At 36.3% G+C, this 18,691-nt stretch overlaps 2 protein-coding genes across 4 annotated transcripts; one reads left to right on the top strand and one right to left on the bottom strand.

Annotated features, from left to right (window-relative positions):
• Positions 1–242: 242 nt before the first annotated feature.
• Positions 243–1,454, top strand: LOC110629665 (transcription factor MYB3). 2 transcript variants are annotated; one of them, XM_043956443.1, is made up of 3 exons: positions 243–648; positions 766–895; positions 988–1,454. In XM_043956443.1, exons 1-3 carry the CDS (start codon positions 501–503, stop codon positions 1,301–1,303), a joined length of 594 nt encoding a protein of 197 aa, XP_043812378.1. In that variant the 5' UTR covers positions 243–500; the 3' UTR covers positions 1,304–1,454. The 2 variants fall into 2 exon arrangements, with proteins under 2 accessions (XP_043812378.1, XP_043812377.1); XM_043956442.1 differs by having other exon boundaries at positions 248–648; positions 967–1,454.
• Positions 1,455–2,140: 686 nt separating this feature from the next.
• LOC110629651 (probable glycosyltransferase At5g25310) lies at positions 2,141–7,324 on the bottom strand. Of its 2 annotated transcripts, none has more exons than XM_021776729.2 (5): positions 7,149–7,324; positions 6,042–6,734; positions 5,811–5,941; positions 4,227–4,575; positions 2,141–3,183 (listed from the first exon to the last, which is right to left on the bottom strand). In XM_021776729.2, exons 2-5 carry the CDS (start codon positions 6,489–6,491, stop codon positions 2,491–2,493), a joined length of 1,623 nt encoding a protein of 540 aa, XP_021632421.1. In that variant the 5' UTR covers positions 6,492–6,734; positions 7,149–7,324; the 3' UTR covers positions 2,141–2,490. The 2 variants fall into 2 exon arrangements, with proteins under 2 accessions (XP_021632421.1, XP_021632430.1); XM_021776738.2 differs by having other exon boundaries at positions 6,042–6,726.
• Between the last annotated feature and the right edge of the window lie 11,367 nt (positions 7,325–18,691).

The following is an 18,691-nucleotide window of genomic DNA, read 5'->3' as shown; positions in this document are numbered from 1 at the left end:
ATTTATCCATATATATATATATAATTAAGATTAAGATAAATATAAATCCAATAAATAAATTCAAAATAACAACTAGATGTCGGTGTTGGCATAGTAAAGAAAATTCCGGCTACTCATGGATAATGTTTTCAAATACAAGAGGAGAAAAAACCAGAGAAGACCTAAGGAGGTGCTGCCTGAAAGGGAAGACAAAAAGATAAATAAAACAAAACAAGCCAATTAGAAATATGAAGTTAACAGTCTACGACTGCAGACTACTCCTATAACCGGTAGTTGAGTCCTCCTTTCTTTGCAGGAATCTTCATGAATGGTAGATAGATGAAAGCACTGACACAGCCATGCATGCATTTAAACTCTCACTCTTCTCATCTCTTTTGCCATTGCTCCATCTCTTCATCTAGTTATTTGAATTTTTATCAACTTAGTATACCTTTATCTCACCTCATCACCAACTCTAATTAACAACGTTAACTTGCCTCTCTCTCCTCCCTTAGCTGCTCATGGCACCATGCAAGAACAGTGAGGCATCTGCTAACTGTAAGATGGTCATGAACAAGGGAGCATGGACAGTTGAGGAAGATAGAAAACTTGCTGATTATATTGAAGTCCACGGTGCTAAGAGATGGAAAACAATTGCATTTAAAGCAGGTTACTTGCATTATTAGTTCCAGCCTTGTTTAAGCTCAAAAAAAAAAAAAAAAAAAAAGACAGAATCCACTGGATAGATTTACATGTTTTTTGATGTCTGGTTTGCTTCTTCTTCAGGTTTAAAAAGATGCGGGAAGAGCTGCAGATTGAGATGGTTGAATTATTTGAGACCCAACATCAAGAGAGGCAATATTTCAGATGAAGAAGAGGACCTCATTCTTAGACTTCATAAACTACTTGGCAATAGGTGACGTTCAACAAAAAGAAAAACAAAATACTAATCGTTTGATGTTTTTAATAATTAATGACTTGGTGTAGGTGGTCATTGATTGCTGGTAGACTTCCAGGACGAACAGACAATGAAATAAAGAACTACTGGAACTCTCATTTAAGCAAGAAGATTAATAAGAAGGAGAAAGCATCGGATGAGTCTCCATCAACTCAACCGCAGAAGAGCATCACTGAGAAGACATGTGACGCTGTTGCTGCAGTTGAGGAAATGGTGGAAGAGGGTAGTAAAGAAGAAGCAATCCCAGAGCGTAGCTTCGATGTCAACCAGTTCTTAGACTTCTCCATGGAAGGAACTTACGATTTGGAGTGGTTGAACAAGTTTCTTCAGCTTGATGAGGATGCATGGCTTGCCGCCGACAATTGAGCGCTGTGTGTGCATCAAGGTAGAGTCAACTCTTTGTTTCTTCGCCAAATGAATGGCTAAAGGCATATCACTCACCATGTAAATGGATTCAAATGTCGCTCACTCAATCCTCTTGTTTCTCCTTATTAAGTCATATACGTATAATACCCATCCTTCCAATTAAATAATTTATTTTTTATTATGTAATTTTAATTTAAAAATAAAATAAATTAATAAATTTATATATAAAATCTTATTAAAATTTTTAAAGTGTAGGAAATAATTTAGTTATTTTCTTTAAAATGATATATTGTTTAATTAAAAAAATATTATTTAATAATTTATCAAATTTATTGCTTTTACCTATTAACTCTATTTTTCTTAGTCCATTCTTTGTGAAATGTAATAAGTATTATTTAATAAAATTAAGTTGCAGATTTTTAAACTAATATATTTTTTTCTGATATATGGATTTTTTTTATTTGTGAAGATTTTTTGAAAATTAACAATTTCACTTATTTTAATATTTTAAAAATTTTAAAGAAAATGAGATTGTTTAAACACTACGTACAAAAAAGGATTTTTGTGAGAATAGATAGAAAGTTACACTTTGTTTGCATTCACAGAAAATAAGAAGGAAAGAAAATAACTTGAAGACAACAATGAGAGATTTTTCGCCTTTCTTTGCTTGAAAAGGAAGGAAGTATAAAATATAAAAGGTGGAAAATTTTTCTATTAATTAGATATTTTCTCTCAAGAGAAATAAGAAAGAAATATAGTTTTATTTTTTAAAATTATATATCTACCCCTATATAAATAATAGAAAGAACAAAATTATAATAATTTTCTTTTCGCTCTCTTTCTTTTCTTTATAATTTCCATATGTCAGAGTTTAAAGGAAGAAGAAAGAATGATCTATTCTTTATTGTGTGTTTACAGTGTTCGTAAGAATGGAAGGATAAAATCTACAGCCTATGATAAAGGCTAAATTAGAGTCTAAGATAATGACTAATTTAAGAGATAATGACATCTCTACAAAAGGAAGGCAATATCACGACATCTGTACAATAAGGAAATCAATATCACAGCAATATTCTGTCACGGGGATGCCTTATCAGGTCCATAATCCCAACCAGAACTGTCACAAGCTTCAGCTCGTTTCGCCCATCATCCGTGATCATCTACAATTTGCTAGAACATGTAAGGATTCACTGTGACTCTGGAATTTGAATCTGGTTCAACCTGCTAAACCAGATGGAATGCAGAATCATGTGGAACAAGTCATATCTGAGGGGTCTTGGGTTCCAGAGAAAATGTTTCTGCAGCATCTTTAAATTAGTTAGCATTGTGAGATATCTTCTCATTGGGATAGCCAATAGAATCTCCTTCAGTTTGGGAATATCCTTCTCTGCCACAGAAACAGAGAAAGCACTCCAATCTAACACATCACTAAAAGGGAGAACAAAATTGTCTGCTATGATCACAGGAACACACTCGTAATATATGGCCTCAACGATCCGAGGACTGTTCACTTCGTAGCCCATCGGACAAATACAATATCTACTAGATCTCATGTGTTGAACATAACTCATCTTTCGAGATACTCTAGTGGGTAGAGGTCCATAAATTTTCATGTCTTCATCTTTGTTTTTCCAATGCTGGAGAAGCAGTGGGCGGACTCGACCATGCATGTTTCCAGCAAAGAAAGCAAGGATTGGACGCTGTGATACTCTTATCCCACCACCAACATTTTTAAGAGGTCTCCTTGGAGTTCTTATTGTTGTTTCAGGTAGGGAAACATCTTTGTTAGCATCAAAAATACCCTCAGATGCATCAGCATTGCATAGAGCTTTTATGGTATTTTTTGTTAGTTCCCTGTGCATAGTCAATGCGTATGGACCCTGCAAAAAGTTGAAACAGCACATAGGAAATTCAGATGAGAAAAGAAAAGAATTAATGCTCAATTTTACCCCTGTACTTATTGTGAAAGTTCAATTTAGTCCAAGTCTGATTTTTTATCCAAATTAGCACAGAGTTTCTATTTAAGTTCTATTTTGTCCAAAAATCAAGAAATTGAACTTCTTTCATTTTTGGGTTAAATCAATATATCAAGAAAATTGATGAAGTTGAATTTCATTATTCTTACCTTAACCAAATAACCAATAAATTTAGTGCAAAATATTGTATTGAGTAAATAGAGCTTCAAGTGAAATTCTAGACTATTTTGGGCAAAAAGTTAAAAGTAGATTAAATTTGAACTTTCTTCGCAAATACACAGGTAAAAACGAACATTTAGACCCCATTTCTTTGCAGAAAATAACTTCTATTTAAAAAATATTTTCTTTTTTTGTGAAAAATGTTTTCCATGGAAAATATTTTTATGAAATTTTTTTTTAATGAAATAACTTATTTTTCATTACTTAATTTTAATTTAAAAAATAAAATTTATTAACAAATTTATATATAAAGGTCTTAATAAGGATCTCAAAGCGTGGAACATGTTTTCTCTTTTGAAATAAGTCACTTTCCTTAAAACACCTTACTTTTTCCTTTTATTGAAAATATTTTCGTTGACTAAATTTTCTGAATGTTCTAAATGCAGTTCTCCTGAAAAATATTTTCTGTAAAACAAACGGAGCCTTAGATAAAAAGAAAATCGGATTTAATAATTCTCAAAGCGAATTGCATAAAATAAATTTTCAAGCACAAAAGTTCACAAAATCTATCCCTCCCTATGGCCATGTATATATGCAAAATCAATCAACCCCAGGTGGTAGAACAATCACATATACACATTACCACATGTTTAGCTGCATGAGGTGGGTTATCTAACCATAAGAGTTTAGCCAAGTGGAATTAAGCATTTTCTTTTAATACCTAGACCTTATACATAATGTTTAATATCCTAAATGACCAGTATTAATGAAATAAAAGATTTGCATACCCAGTCATGGCAGGCAACAAGAAAATGATCCATCCCATGTGTGCGGTTCCAAAAGGGATACTTTGCAGCGAGCATATTTGCGTAATCCCTCATGAATATTGACAATGGTTCCAGATTATGCGAGTTACGCACATAAAGTGCTCTCCCTAGCTGGTATGCACTGTATGGAAGATAAAATAAATGAGCCTTTTCTGGATCCCTTGTAACAAACTCTCTGTTTTCCTCCATCAACTTCATAAACCATCCTTCAGATGCATAAATTCCTTTGAGAGGGGGTTGATGAAAGATGGGCCTTTTTCCATGAGGGTATATGTAAACTTTGAGTATCAGCTCCATCAACTCATAGCTCCTGAGATATATCGTTTTTTAGAAGGCATTTGAAACATCAAGGGCAACAATAATAAGGCAAAACTAACACACGACTGGTATATCTACTACTAGTTGAAGAAGTTGCAGTTAAGCATGATCTTTATGAATTCACAAAACAAATTCAATAAGCTACTGCACTAAGTCCTTTTTCCGTTATTAAGAGCTTATTCTTAATGCCTATACATAGAGAAACCTCTTGCCCAAGCAATTCTTATAGACAGCATGAACAAGCAGGTTTTTCCATGGAAAGATAATAGGCTATAAAATTAAGGGAAATTTACTGTATAGTCTTTGAGATTTACCAAAACCCACAACTTAAACCCTGCTTTTCTAAGAGTAAACAATTTAGTCCCTGAATTTTTATTTTGTTAACAAAATAGTCATTTTGTTAAATTATCTTTAGTCAACTATAAATTGATAAACTCAATCTCAAATTAAAGAGACAAACTTGTTATAAATATTAAAACTATAAGGAATAAATTGTTACAAATTATTAAAATTAAAGGTACTAAATTATTATTAAAAATGAAATTTGAAGGACTAAATTGTTATAGTTTAATAGTGAATTTTAACATAATGACTATTTTGTTATAAAATGAAACCTTAGGGACTAAATTGTTTCCCATCAAAATAGCAGGGACTAAGTTGTGAATTTTGTTAAACCTCAGGAACTATATTATAAACTACCCTAAAATTAACTTCTCTAACAGTTCAAGCATCATATTCACTCAGCTACATGATAATTTACAAAAGGCAAGGTTTATGATGATGTTGTTCCATCCACATATAAAGACCAAGTTAAATGACTTGGGAAAACAACCAGCGGTGCGAAATTAAAGATGAATATCCCTCTAACTCTTATCAGTTTAGTCTATGTCAAAACTTGAAAATATTTGGAGGAATATATATAAATGCAGATGTTATTTATGTATTAACAATAACGTAACTGTATAACACTAATGGCAGACAGAGGGTCACAGCTAGTTTAAGGGGCAAAAGATCTATTTCAGAAATATTTGCAGAGAAAGAAAAACAGCAAACCAATCGGATTCAGGAGAGCTCCAGTTGACATGAAGGATATATCATGCTGAAATTGAAGCAATATTCATCTCAATAATAGATTGATCACATTGTACATATTTCATAAATATTATAAACCATAATCTATGAATAGACATAATGAAGCACAAGGGGGAGAACTGTTATGAAATATACCTCTTGAAAACTGAAACATTTCGAAAAATTGGAGTATACAGATAGGGATCATCACTAATCACTGGGGTATGCTCAATCTCTTTTTTAGCATACAAGAGGGCATCATTTGGTGACAAGGACCAGATGTATCTCTGAATTTGAAACAGCACAGGAAACAGATAATTTCTAACAGCTCCCTTCCTTTAACTCAAAATAAAACAAACTGCAGAGTTGAATTGTCAGTAACTCTACCTGCAACTTACGTGGCGGAGGAATGCGAGGTGGCACAGGAGGTACAACCTTTGCATCATCATTTGCCTTATTCCTCTTTCTTCTCCTTCTGGCTACAGGATTTCTATTTTGAGAGACTTTATCTCTAGCTACCTTAGATGGAACTGTGGGATTCACTGAAAGAATAGGACTAGTTGGAACAGGATGAATTTGTTCAACTTTTGCCTTGGTTACTGCCCCACTTAACTGAATGCTACCATTCAAGGATATGGATGATGAAACTGTTGCAGGCGAAGAAAGCAGCCACACATTCATTGGATAAGGAACTAAAGAGTTCGGAATGAAAATCCCAAATGCTGTGGCTATGGCACTAGCCAAAAGCAGCTTTCTCCAATCAACTTTGTGCCACATGCATTTGCGTAGTAGTTCTCTCATCATCACAGCAGATATGTGCCAGAATAATTGTATCATCTTATCATGCTAGAACTATTTAAATTTTAAAATTATTAATAGATTCAAGAAGAGTCTCCTCCCACCATAACCATAAGCTTTCCCTTAATAATATGATGCTTCAAGAATCCTAAATTTCAACCCTTTTGGCCTGAGAAGGCTAACAAAGAATTATAGCCCACAGGCACTGCTTGACAATGCAGAATTTTCGATGTTATCTCATCAAGATGTCTCCATTCCACCAGTTGAAATGTGCCTAAGACACTTTGAAAACATAAAAATGAAACCATGTTTACCTAACATAGAAAATAACACAATAGCTCAAAAGCAAATGCATTGAAGGTTGTAAAGGAGGTTCATACGTATGCAATTTAACCTTCTTTTTGAATGCAAAAGGGGTTATTCTCATAAATTAAATCAGTGATCTCCATCACCATGTCACAGAGGTTCAGTCATGAGCAATAATTGTTATGCCAGCAACTTCAATTCAGAGTATACTTAAGAGCTCAAAGAAGGAATTAAATTTTTGAAGAAATTGAGGGGAGGATTCTCTATTCCAAAGTTAACATGTTAGTTTTAAAAGCGCATAACCAGAGAGGTGAATTAAGAAGTAAACAGAGAAATTAATGAGAAAATTGTAGGGAGATAGAAATGATAAAGAAAATAAGAGAAAATTACCTGAAACTGGTTGGAAGGAAACAGAGAGAAATTGAAGGATCTGTTGATGAAAGGAAAATAATGGAGAGGAAAGCGGAAGAAAAGAAAAGGGCTATGTTTGAATGGAGGGAAGCCTTGGGCTGCCGAGACACGCGGTAATTTCTTTCCTTTTAACGGCTCTTTCATTTTTCTCTCTATCCTCGTCTTTCGTGTCTTGCTTGGTCTCCCTCTGTCTGCTATTATTTATTTATTTATTTATTTATTTATTTTCGCGTTGAGAATGTCAAATTTCGGTTCCAAACAAGAAATAGGAAAGGAAAATAGGTGGGGGCTTAGAGGCGAGTCTACCGTATTTGATTGAAATCGACATAATCCATCTAACTAAATCAATTTGAAAATTTATTTTGGATTTTTAGTTTAATTTTATCTTAATTATTAAAAATTTTAATTATTTTTATTAAATTCGATTTTAATAAGAAAACATTTAATAATTTCATTAATTAACGCTACAATATTATTTAGACAATATAAAAAGTTAGATTTTAAGTAAAATTGAAAAATTTTAATAAAATTATAAAATATTAAAAATAAAATATAAAAAATAAAAAAATTAATTAATAAAATTAAATTAAACTAAATTAAATCAGATTAATTTTAAATAAAAAAATAAAAAGATAAAATTTTAAAAAATTCTTTGATTCATGTCGTTCCCCGTTCAGTCAGATTTCTAATGATCAGAAAATGAAAATAATAAATACAAAAATCATAAATTTATATCCAATAAAAAGCGGATACTACTTATGAGTCGAAAACGGAGCCGGTTAAAGCAAAGATTGCTATTTACTATATATTTTAATATTTTTATTTAAATTGATTATTTATTAAAAAATTTTAACATTTGCATAATTTTAAAAATAATTTTTTATTATATTTATAATTATCATTCATCATACACTAATTCAAATCGTATTTATTTATTTATTTTATATAAAAAAAGAGTTTTACTCCAAACTTTGGTTACTTTGAAAAATACTTTTTTTTCTTGGTTGGTTTAAATATTCTCAATTCTATTTTTTGCGCTAATATTTATTGTGATATTAAAATTTTTTTTAGACGTAAAATAAAATTATATTGAAACAAATTCGATGAAAGATACATAAAGAATAGCCAAATGAACAAAGATTCATAATCGAAGGATTAGAGCATCTTGGCAAGTGCATCCGCCAATTAGCAAATATCACATCACATCTATTTAAGGCTCTTGCTCCAAGCTCAGAAAAAAAGCGGTCGTAGCAGATCCAAGCTCAAAACTCCCATAGTTCACTAGCCAACCATACAATAACGTGGCTAGTAACCTATAAATAGCTAGTAACTTATAAATATTTAAGCGTTGTTTGTTTGGAGTAAATAAATTAAAGAAGTAAAACTTTTCAGAAAATATAAAAACTTTCTTATTTAATTGATATTATTAAAATTAAAAGTATTTTATCTTTAATTAAAAGTATTTTTATAGATTTATCTCTAAATATTATAATTACTAATAAATTTTTATATTTATAAATTAATTTTTTTATTTATTATATTTTAATATTTTATATGTGAAAAATAATAAAATAAAAATTAAATATTTTTTTATCTTAATCAAATAAAAAAATTATTGAGAGGAAAAAAGTTAAATGAGAAACAACTCTTAAACTTGAATTTAAATGTATAGTCAAGATTCTTGATTTAATTTTTATTTTATTAATTTATCTTTTAACTATAGGATATTAAATATAATAAACATGTAAAATTAATTTTTTTTAAAATAGAAGTATTTATTTGTAAATAATTATAATATTTAGAAATTAATTTAATATAGTAATTAATTATAACTAAAAGGACTACTTTATTATAAAACAAAATCCTATAACTAAATTTAATAAATATATGAATCAAATTATATGTTTTATAAAGTTTTAAGAATTAAAATATAATCATTTAAAAAAATTAAAATATAATTTATTATAATTAAAAATTATTTTAAAATAACTTTTAAATATTTGCTAATAGAAAAAAAAACACATGACTATTTTTATTATAAAATAAATTATAGGACCTATTTGAAAAAGACATTAAATCATAAAATATTTTTTTTATAATTATTCCTTTTTAAAAATAGATAAAAATACCTTTTAAACCCCTAATAATTTATCAAATGATCATATAAGCACTAACAAATTGTTTGGTTCAAAGAAACTTTCGACTAACACCTCTCTCCTGTTATATTTACTTTGCATTTTTTCCTATAAAATTTTTAGAAAATAGAGTTGAAATTTTCATTCCAATTCAATGTTTAGTGGAAACTAAATACTAGGTGCTCCAATGTTCACTTGCCTTCTCCTCTTTTATATATCTTTCAATCAACACTTTCTTTCGAGAGTTTTGTTCATTCCTCACATTACTATCAACATATTTAATGGAATCGATTCACATTAGTATCTAATTGTTGTTTCTTGGATCCCTTTACTCTCTTCACTCACTACTATAATTAAAATCACTCAGCTCTCAAATTGATACAAAAATTTTTTCTATTCTCCTACTTTTGTAAACTTCTTTTGAGTTGAAAATGAAGAGAAAAAGAAAATAGATTTATTTGTAGGTCATGAAAAAAAGGTATGTTCTATCTTATATGTACGAAATGGACAAGTTATTCAGAAAGGGGATTGACTCGAAGAGGGATATGTTATTTCCCATTATTTGTTTTAGAGAAAAAGATCGAGAGAGAAAGATAGAAAGAGAAATAGAGAGAAATAAATAGGAGAGAGCTATTGATAAAGAATTATTTGTTTCAGAGAAAAAGATAAAGAGAGAAATAGAGAGAAATAAAGAGGAGAGAACTATTGAAAAAGAAAGAGTGAATAATCCCTCTTTCACACCGTTAATCACGTATTATCACGTAGAAAAAGTTTATGAGTCAAACTAAACACTAATTAGTTATAATGTTTCTCTTATAAATAAATTTGATAAACTTATAAATCACATTTTTTTTTAAAAAAAATATAGGGATTAGAGAAGTAGAATTTGAAACTTTTCAAATTTATTCAAATGCAATTACTATCAAGCTAAGTTTGTAAGTGCTATAAATCACACTTAACATCTCCAAACTTTTTAAATTTAAATGATTCTCTAATCTCAAATATTTTTTTTAAAATTTCTAGTTATTATGGAACTACCTTTCATTTCATGGTGCTATTGGAGCTCATAAATAAAATTATTATGTTTCACTTGATATGATTTATTTAAAAAAATACTTTAAATTAATTTTTATAAAATTAAAATTTCAACCTTTTTAAAATGAATAATTTTTAATTAAAAACAATAAAAATTTTCATTCTAAATGAAAGAAGTATTAGAAAACATCAATTAAATTAAGTTGCATTTTAATCAAAATTTTGGGGATAATATGATGGAATTTTGATACCCAATATCTACTCCAAACCCATTTAGTAAATATTATTAAGTTTAAATTTAACTATGAAATATTAATTTATATAATAATATTTTTTTAATTTTTAAAAATATATAATATAATAAAAGAGAAATTATTAAAAAAAATCCTCTATTTTGTGTATTTTCAAATCAGAATTTGATGTTAAGTTAGTGATATTGCTGAGACTAAACTGATGAGGTGGTCGGAATGGGTTTGGGTAGCGATTGACTAAATCTGCAAAGGAGATAACGTGAGGTGGTGGTGGGTGCCCACAACAGCCACTTTGACACTCAAGTAAGTAACTAGACGAGTAGAAAAAGTGTAATGAAATACTTAGAGTTTTAGTATTTTAGAGTAGGGTATCTTGATCTATGTGGTTCTTCTACCTTTATACTGTAAGAGATAGAAATAAATATGGCATTAAACTGATAATCTAACAGTAATATGGCCATTTGCTTGATACAAGACTTTGCTAGCTATTTAGATGGAAATTTCGTTATCTCAGGCATAATGGAGATATATCGGTCATGCTTGATAACGGTAACTTTGTGTCAAGACTCACCTTGTTGAGGGAATGGCGAGTTTTATAGTAATAACCTGAATGCTAAGGTGTCCGGACCTTTCTTATTCTGGAATGGATCACATCTCCTACTCACCTGATCCATGCCGCATGAATCTATCTTGTGATAACAGCTCATGGCTCAATTTTTGCGATTGTTATGTAGCATCAGAGATCCCCATTGGTATTTGATTCTTTAGATTTGAAGATGATATTTCATCTTATTAATCTCGTGGCGCAACTTGACTGTTTACATCATTTTGCCTTTCTTTGGTCATAATGGCATCCTTATTTTTCGGTCCATTTTAAAGATTTTGCCGGCTACGCATCTGTATAAGAATCCCTTTTCTCTTTTGTATTTGGCAACTGCCATTTTTTAGGAGTATGGAGTGAAGAGTCTTCTTACTTTTTCATTTTAAGGATAACCAGATCTATGCGGAGAATGTCATCGTGGTCTACAAAGAGCAGCCGAAGGTAAATTTTTGTGAAGACATGGGCGTACTGCTGGAGATTGCATTCGGCCCAACTATGGTGCCTCTTCGGCATTGTGATTCTTGGACTTTCATAATTATACTTTTTGGCACTGAGGGCTACGACCAGCTTGACTATAACATTTTTTTAATGTCGACCCTCATGAGAAGGGTTGGATTGTGCAAGATTGATTTGAGGGTAAGGCTAGGAAGGCTGTTGGGGAGGTAGTTCTTCGTATGGCCTTTCAGATGGTGTCTTCCATAGGATCAAATTTTGAGGGTTCTAATGTAATAGAGACTTTATTCGAGTCTCCTTTTTATCTCATTGTAATCTTTTGTAATGGAAATGCTTATTTTATCTATTTATCAGCAAAGATGCATTCTCCTTTGTCCCGTATGACACCATGGCCTTTTAATCCTTATTTGTTCTTATTTGGAAGGTCCACCTTATGCTTTAATGGCTTCCTCCTCATTTTGTGGGGGGTCAGTATACCCCCTGCTCAACTCTCTTAGTGTGTATGACTTCTTTTTCAGGCCAAGACCCAAATGGTCTGGAGAACATTGCCTTGAAACTTGGCCTGGTGAAAATCGCCTTGTGGTCTTGATTAATGGGACAATGCCCGAATGGTCTGGTGAAAACTGTTATATGATCTGATCTGATGAAAACTACCTTGTAGCCTTGATTAATGGAACCAACGCCCGAATGGTCTAGCGAAAATCGCTTTGTGACCTAGCATAGTGAAAACTATCTTGTGGCCTTGATTAATGGGACCAATGCCTGAATGGTCCAGCGAAAACTGCCTTGTGATCTGGCCTGATGAAAACTAACTTGTGGCCTTGATTAATGAAACCAACGCTCGAATGGTTTGGCGAAAATCGCCTTGTGATATGGCCTAACGAAAACTGCTTTGTGGCCTTAACTAATGGGACTAACACTCGAATAGTCTGACGAAAATCGCCTTGTGACCTAGTATGGTGAAAACTACCTTGTGGCCTTGATTAATGGGATTAACGCTCAAATTGTCTGGTGAAAATTGCCTTGTGACCTAGCGTAGCGAAAAACTGCCTTGTACACTTGATTAATGGGGCCAACACCCAAATGGTCTGGTGAAAATCGCCTTGTGACTTGACTTGGCAAAAGCTGCCTCGTAGCCTTGATTAATGGGACCGAATGGTCTATTCATTAGACTTTCTTTTGGGTAAGAAAAACCATCGTTCCTCATTACCGAGGTTATCGTCATATGAAAATGACCTTGTCAACTCATTATTTATAAAATTTTCCCAAGTTACAAATATTCCATGCATGGAAAATAACTTGTCCATTTAGCTTGGCTAGCTTATAGGACTCGTAGCGAATAACCTTTGTGACTTTAAACAATCCTTTTCAGTTTTCTCTTAACTTACCAGATCTGGCATTGCCACCTATTATGTATACTTTTTTTAGGATCAAGTCTTCCACATTGAAGGCTCTCGGCCTGACTTTGCTATTGAATATTTTAGATATTTTATTCTTGTAAGCCACCATTCTTATCGCGGCCTTTTCCCACAAGAATTCGACTTGATCCAAATTGAATTGCATTTCCTCGGGGTGTCTCGAAATTTTAGAATATTGAGTCCTGAAACTGCTTACTTGTATTTCCATAGGGATGACTGCTTCCGCTTCATATATAAGAGAAAATGGTATTTCTCCAATAGTTATTCTGGGAGTAGTCCTGTATGCCCATAATATATGAGGCAATTCCTCAGGTCAATTACCCTTGGCTTGGTCGAGCCTCTTCTTTAGCCCCTGTAATATAGTCTTATTTGTGACTTCTGTCATACCATTGGATTGGAAGTGGTAGGCTGAGCTGAATCTCAAATCAATCTCCCATTTTTTACAAAAGTCTTTAAACCTGATGCTTACAAAATGAGTTCCATTATCGGTAATCATTATTTTGGATATTCCAAATCGGGTGAATATATTTTTGCTGACAAAAGAGATTGCTTACTGGGTAGTGATGGAATGTATTGCCTCAGCTTCTGTCCATTTACTGAAGTAGTCTATTACCATGATAACAAACTTTCTTGACCTAGACGCCTTAGGGAAAGTGCCTAAAATGTCTATCCCCTATTGAAAAAAAAGTTAGGGGCTTCCGATGGTCGTTTGCATTTCTCCTGGTGTCGTTGGGATGTTTGCGTGTACCTAACACCTTTGACTCTTCTGGACAGTTGCTTCGCATTTTGCATTATCATGGGCTAATAGTATTCTTGTTTGAATGCTTTTTGGGGGATTATTTGAGCTCCTTTATGACTTCCACAATCACCTTCATGGATATCTTTTAGGATTTTCTGGCCTTCCTCCTCCATAACACATTGCAACCATGGCTGTGTGGAGGACCTCCTGTGTAACGACCCGGATTCCGGACCGCTACCGGCGCTAAGGATCCTGATGATCTGAGATCCAGAGAAATAGAGTTTTTACAATGGGCTCTGTAAAATTTAGAAAAAGCTTAAACCTAGAAGAGAGTATTTCTCCTTTTATAGGTTTCCTTTTGTCCGCTAGTGACGTGCCGATAGAACGAATATCAGTAGACCACCTGTCCCTGCCACGCTGATAAGGACATACGAAGGAATCAGATCTTTGCCCCATGCATAACGGCCTCTGATCCTTTCAGAACACGGACGGGCGGGTCAGCAAGATGAACGGATGGGTCTTACTCTAGGTTCCTGGTTGGGCCGGCTAGACTGGGCCGGATGAAGGGGACGAAATTAGGCTAAAGGGGGCTCCCCTTCGGAACTGGAGAATGGGCCAGCCCGGTTGAGGCGCGCTAGGAAGGAGCCCGGCCTTATCATTTGAATGAACCAGACCTTGTTCATACTAAGGGCTCGAAGGTATCTGAGTGATGGGCCGATATCGTAGGCCTCATCTCTGATTTGGACGAAGAAATCTCACGGTCATCAATTGCCCTTTTACACTCTCGGCAGTTATTATCTGACTGTCGAGGGGGTAAATATCGAGAATCATCATGACCGCGCCGCCCAAGGACAGTTTCTTCTAAGACGCTTGGACACCCTCCTGTCTTACTACCGTTTCGAATTTTGAACTCTTACTGCCTTCTTGGAGCATTTGCCATCTTTGATTCCTTACGCCACTCGCCTACTTCGCCTCATAGCTCCAGCCATTGTTAAGGTACGCTTTTCTTCTTCACTCCCATGGATAGCCCCAAAATTCCCGATGTTTTCCGAATCAAGTCTAACGTTACCCCATCTACCTTAAAAATTTTTTTCTCTCGGGAGTATTTAGATACTCCTCTTTTTCGCATTCGAGCTCCCCTTCCGTATGAAAGGATCGTTCTTCCTGATCCTCCTCCCTCTGGTTTAATTGATCCTCAGGAGAGTCTTAACTTGGTATTCTTCGCTAAACAGAGGGAGTATGGTTTAACCTTTCCTTTCTCGCCTTTCTTTACCCAGGTTTTCCGACATTATCGTATAACCCCTCGGATGTTGGTCCCCAATTCCATCTTGTTCATGTCCTCTTTTGAATCTGTGTGTCTGAGTTGGGGATTTACACCCACGGTGTCTTTGTTTATGTCCTTCTTTCGATTGGTCAAGGGAACCCAAAATTTTTATTATTTTTCCCCTCGTGGGAAGCTTTCAATTTTCACGGGTCACAAAGACTCAATAAAGGGCTGGACGGAGGGCTTTGCAGTAGTGGAGCTCAAGAGGGAGTCCGGACTTGTCTGGGACTTAGAACTCTCATGGGAGGATGTTCCACTGGACTGCAATGACCTACCCCAGCTAAGCCTCACCGAGCAGGTCGGGTACATTCGACTGACTTCTGTCGAAATGAAATATGATGTCGAGAAGTGTATGTTTATTTCTAATCTTCGTGATATCAAAGACGCGGGTACTTGACTCTTCTCAGTAGCACTGCTCTGCTTTAGATTTGTGTGACTGGCTATCTGATTTTGTGTTGATTTTTGGATTTTTACAGCGTCCCAGGTGAAGATGGACCAGATTAAGCCCCCTAAGAATTTTTGTCTGTCTCGAGAAAGCATGAACGCCGCTCTGGACATTCTGCGTGCAGGAGGACGCGTTTCCGAGGCTACCGAGGAAGTAGCTCGGGTCATTGCTTCTACCACAATGAGCCGTCCTCCCAGGTTGACCTCCAAGGGTACTAGACCTTCCAAGCCCTCCCGAAGCGGCCAAGGGAGCTCGGCTCCTCTCCCTTTTCAAGCCTCCCAGCCTCGGCAGAATGACAATACACAAAATGTGAAGGATCCGGAGGTTGCTGCCAAATTGGTTGAGGGTCTTGGACTCGTGAGGGTGGATGATCTTCATTCTTCTGCTGAGGTTTCCATGGAGCTTTTGGAAACTGTCCCCATTGAGGGGGTGGGCCCTGAGGACAAAAACGAGGCGAGTTCGAAAGGACAGAATGCCCAAAAAATTTCTTCCGAGGTCGTCCCAACAAAGGAGGCTGTAGCTGGGCCTACAGGGATAGCTCCTCTACAGGGGTCGATGGTTGTTCCTCAAGGCGTGGCCAAAGGGGTCAGGAGCAAGCGTCCTTTGCCTGCTGAAGAATTTGGCTCGACTCCCTCTTTGAAGAAAGCCCGAACCTCCGGGCGCCCTGCCCCTCCCTTGCCCCCTTTGGAGAAAGCGAAGACTTCCATGGTGCCTCTGCTATCTGCCCTGGATAATGATATATTAAATGCAGAAGACATCACGCATCAGTCTTCGGCGGGGGTCGTGGCAGAGATTTTGCGAGAGCGGATGTTCGGAGGGACCACAGATGCTTCAGACTCTCGTCTACTGGCCTTGACTGGCCATTTGGCAGGCTTTACACGGGAGCAAGCAACCTTCCGTTCCTTACCACGGGAGGAGCTCGGAGAGAAGATCAGAGAGATGCTCTTGATGGTAAGTTGCCTCTTTTGCTCTCACTTTGATTCTTTTAATTTCTTTATCCTTGTGGGCATTTCCTTTTCGTATTAGGCACTGGGTCTTTCCATGGAGGCAGATGCTCGTGACCTCTCTCTGCGAGAGTCTGTCGACCGTAGGATTGAGGAAGCTCGTCGAGATGAGAACCTATCTGCAACCGTTGATGCCCGGGGCAACCTCGCGGCAGCTCGAGAACATATTGCGTCTCTCCAGATGGAACTGTATGCCGCTTATGAGGCCTTAAAGAGGGCTGACGGAAAGGTAGCCGATGCAGAGGAGTATGCCAAGTCCGTAGAGACAGAGTTGTTCAACACCCGAAGACTTCTTGAGGAGTCTAATGAGAGGGCAGCTGCAGTTGAGGCTCGTTGCGAGGGGGTTTTGAAGCAGCTGTCTTCTGCAGCGGATGGCCTTCACGAGAGAGATGAGGCTATAAACTAGAAGGAGGAGATTCAGCGCCAGCTAGAGCAGCTGAAGGTAAAATTGGACTCCACCTTGGCTCTGAAGGACGAGGCCTTAGCCCGCATCGTAATTTTAAGGCAAGAGCTGAGTGGGCAAGCTGATAGCATCAAGGGTCTAACTTCGTCGGCAGAAGAGTTGAAACTTCAAAATCAGCAACTGCGCCGGCAAGTTACGGACCTAGAGACGAGGTGCTCAGCCCTGTCTGAAGAGGCCAAATTAGCCAAGGATAAGGTCCGGCTGGAGATTGAAAAGCACTTGAAGGAGTACAAGGAGTCCCCGGAATTGAAGAAGGAGACCCAACAGGCATGTGAAGCTTATCTCCAAAATTACAAGGATTCTTTTGGGTTAAGGGCCGAGATAGCTGAGGCCTGTGAGAAGCGACTTGCAGAGTATAAAGCTTCGGACGAGATGAAAGAGGCCATATGGTATAAGGGTCTCTGCATGTTTGTCTCCGGCTTCAACCGAGGTTTAAGAGAGGCCAGGCATAATCCATCCGTTCCCCTGACTGTACTCCGAGCTAAAGAAGAGGATTCAGATGGTGAGACCGTGGCCTACGGGGAGGACGATATGCCTCTGCCCAAAGGGACTTCTCTTGCTAAAGCTGGGCCTTCTGAGGCAGGGTCCGAGCTGAACACAGAGAATGTGGAGGTCCTCGACCCTGAGGTAGGCGTCGCCGAGCCTCAGAAGGAAGGTATAGGATCTGAGCTGAACATAGAGAATGTGGAGGTCCTCAACCCTGAGGTAGGCGTCGCCGAGCCTCAGAAGGAAGGTATAGGATCCGGAGGGGAAGGTGTTGGACTTCCAGGGCTGGAGATCGTTCCTTTTGTAAATGCCGGGGAGTCTGAGCGGGAGGAGATCAGACCTCCCTCGGGTAGCAATGTAGACAATGTAAGCGCAGATAGTGTAAATAGGGTGAGGGGTAATATGGACACTAATGTAGCTGAGGGTGATGCCCCTAAGCATGTGAGTCCTTTGAGGACAATCTTTCCTTCAGAAGAGTAGAAATAAACAGTAATTGTTTTGCCTTTTAATGATATTTTAGTTTTCCAAGTGTATGGATGCTTTGAGTTATTTTACTTGTTATTCCTTTATTCATGATTTTCTCCTTCTCCGGGGACATTCTCTCTGCAGGCCTTTTCCGGGCTAAACTAGCCTTATTCGTGAGCTCGGTTTTCAATGGCGGATTGAATTTTCCACAGGCCTTTATGGTCTTATTTGTGACTTCCTCATGACAGTAGATCTGATCATATACCTCTTAGGGGAATAAGCAGGGCTGACTTTCTGCTCTGAACTCCGTTCTACTATGGACCGAGGTTGGGACCTTGTCTGGCCAAGTCATGGGATTTTCCTTCGGCTTCATGAGGCTCTGTATCTTTCTATTTGTGTGTCAGACCTTCCGAGCTCGTTTATGAGTTTAATCCACAAGCAAGAGCAGTTTGTTGCTACTTGGGAGTTGTTACTGTCTCTCAGGTCCTATTGCCTTTTCGGCATTTGTTTCAGGAGGGGTGAGGGGGTAAACCCTTGAGGTTTCTATACTCCTCAGGTCAACACTTCAAGTTTAGAGTATGCTGATATGTCCCTGATGATGTGAATGGGCTGGGCCTTGATGATGCAGGATGCTTAAAGGCTTATAAGTAATGGCCAGACGTCATGGGCCAGGGCCCTGTTTGAGGCGAGGGAACCCAGTGGT

Source organism: Manihot esculenta, chromosome 1 (assembly GCF_001659605.2).
Source record: "Manihot esculenta cultivar AM560-2 chromosome 1, M.esculenta_v8, whole genome shotgun sequence".
Classification (NCBI taxonomy): domain Eukaryota; kingdom Viridiplantae; phylum Streptophyta; class Magnoliopsida; order Malpighiales; family Euphorbiaceae; genus Manihot; species Manihot esculenta.
This window is presented reverse-complemented; position numbering and strand designations above follow the sequence as displayed.

What these genes read in the sequence shown, in the direction of transcription:
- LOC110629651 (XM_021776729.2), bottom strand. Translation starts at nt 6,491, where the DNA reads ATGATACAATTATTCTGGCACATATCTGCTGTGATGATGAGAGAACTA. An exon ending in AATGTTTCAGTTTTCAAGAG is followed by an intron (nt 4,576 to 5,810) that starts GTATATTTCATA and finishes GATATATCTCAG; the next exon opens with GAGCTATGAGTTGATGGAGC. An exon ending in TTGTTGCCTGCCATGACTGG is followed by an intron (nt 3,184 to 4,226) that starts GTATGCAAATCT and finishes AACTTTTTGCAG; the next exon opens with GGTCCATACGCATTGACTAT.
- LOC110629665 (XM_043956442.1), top strand. Translation starts at nt 501, where the DNA reads ATGGCACCATGCAAGAACAGTGAGGCATCTGCTAACTGTAAGATGGTC. An exon ending in AACAATTGCATTTAAAGCAG is followed by an intron (nt 649 to 765) that starts GTTACTTGCATT and finishes CTTCTTCTTCAG; the next exon opens with GTTTAAAAAGATGCGGGAAG. An exon ending in CATAAACTACTTGGCAATAG is followed by an intron (nt 896 to 966) that starts GTGACGTTCAAC and finishes GACTTGGTGTAG; the next exon opens with GTGGTCATTGATTGCTGGTA.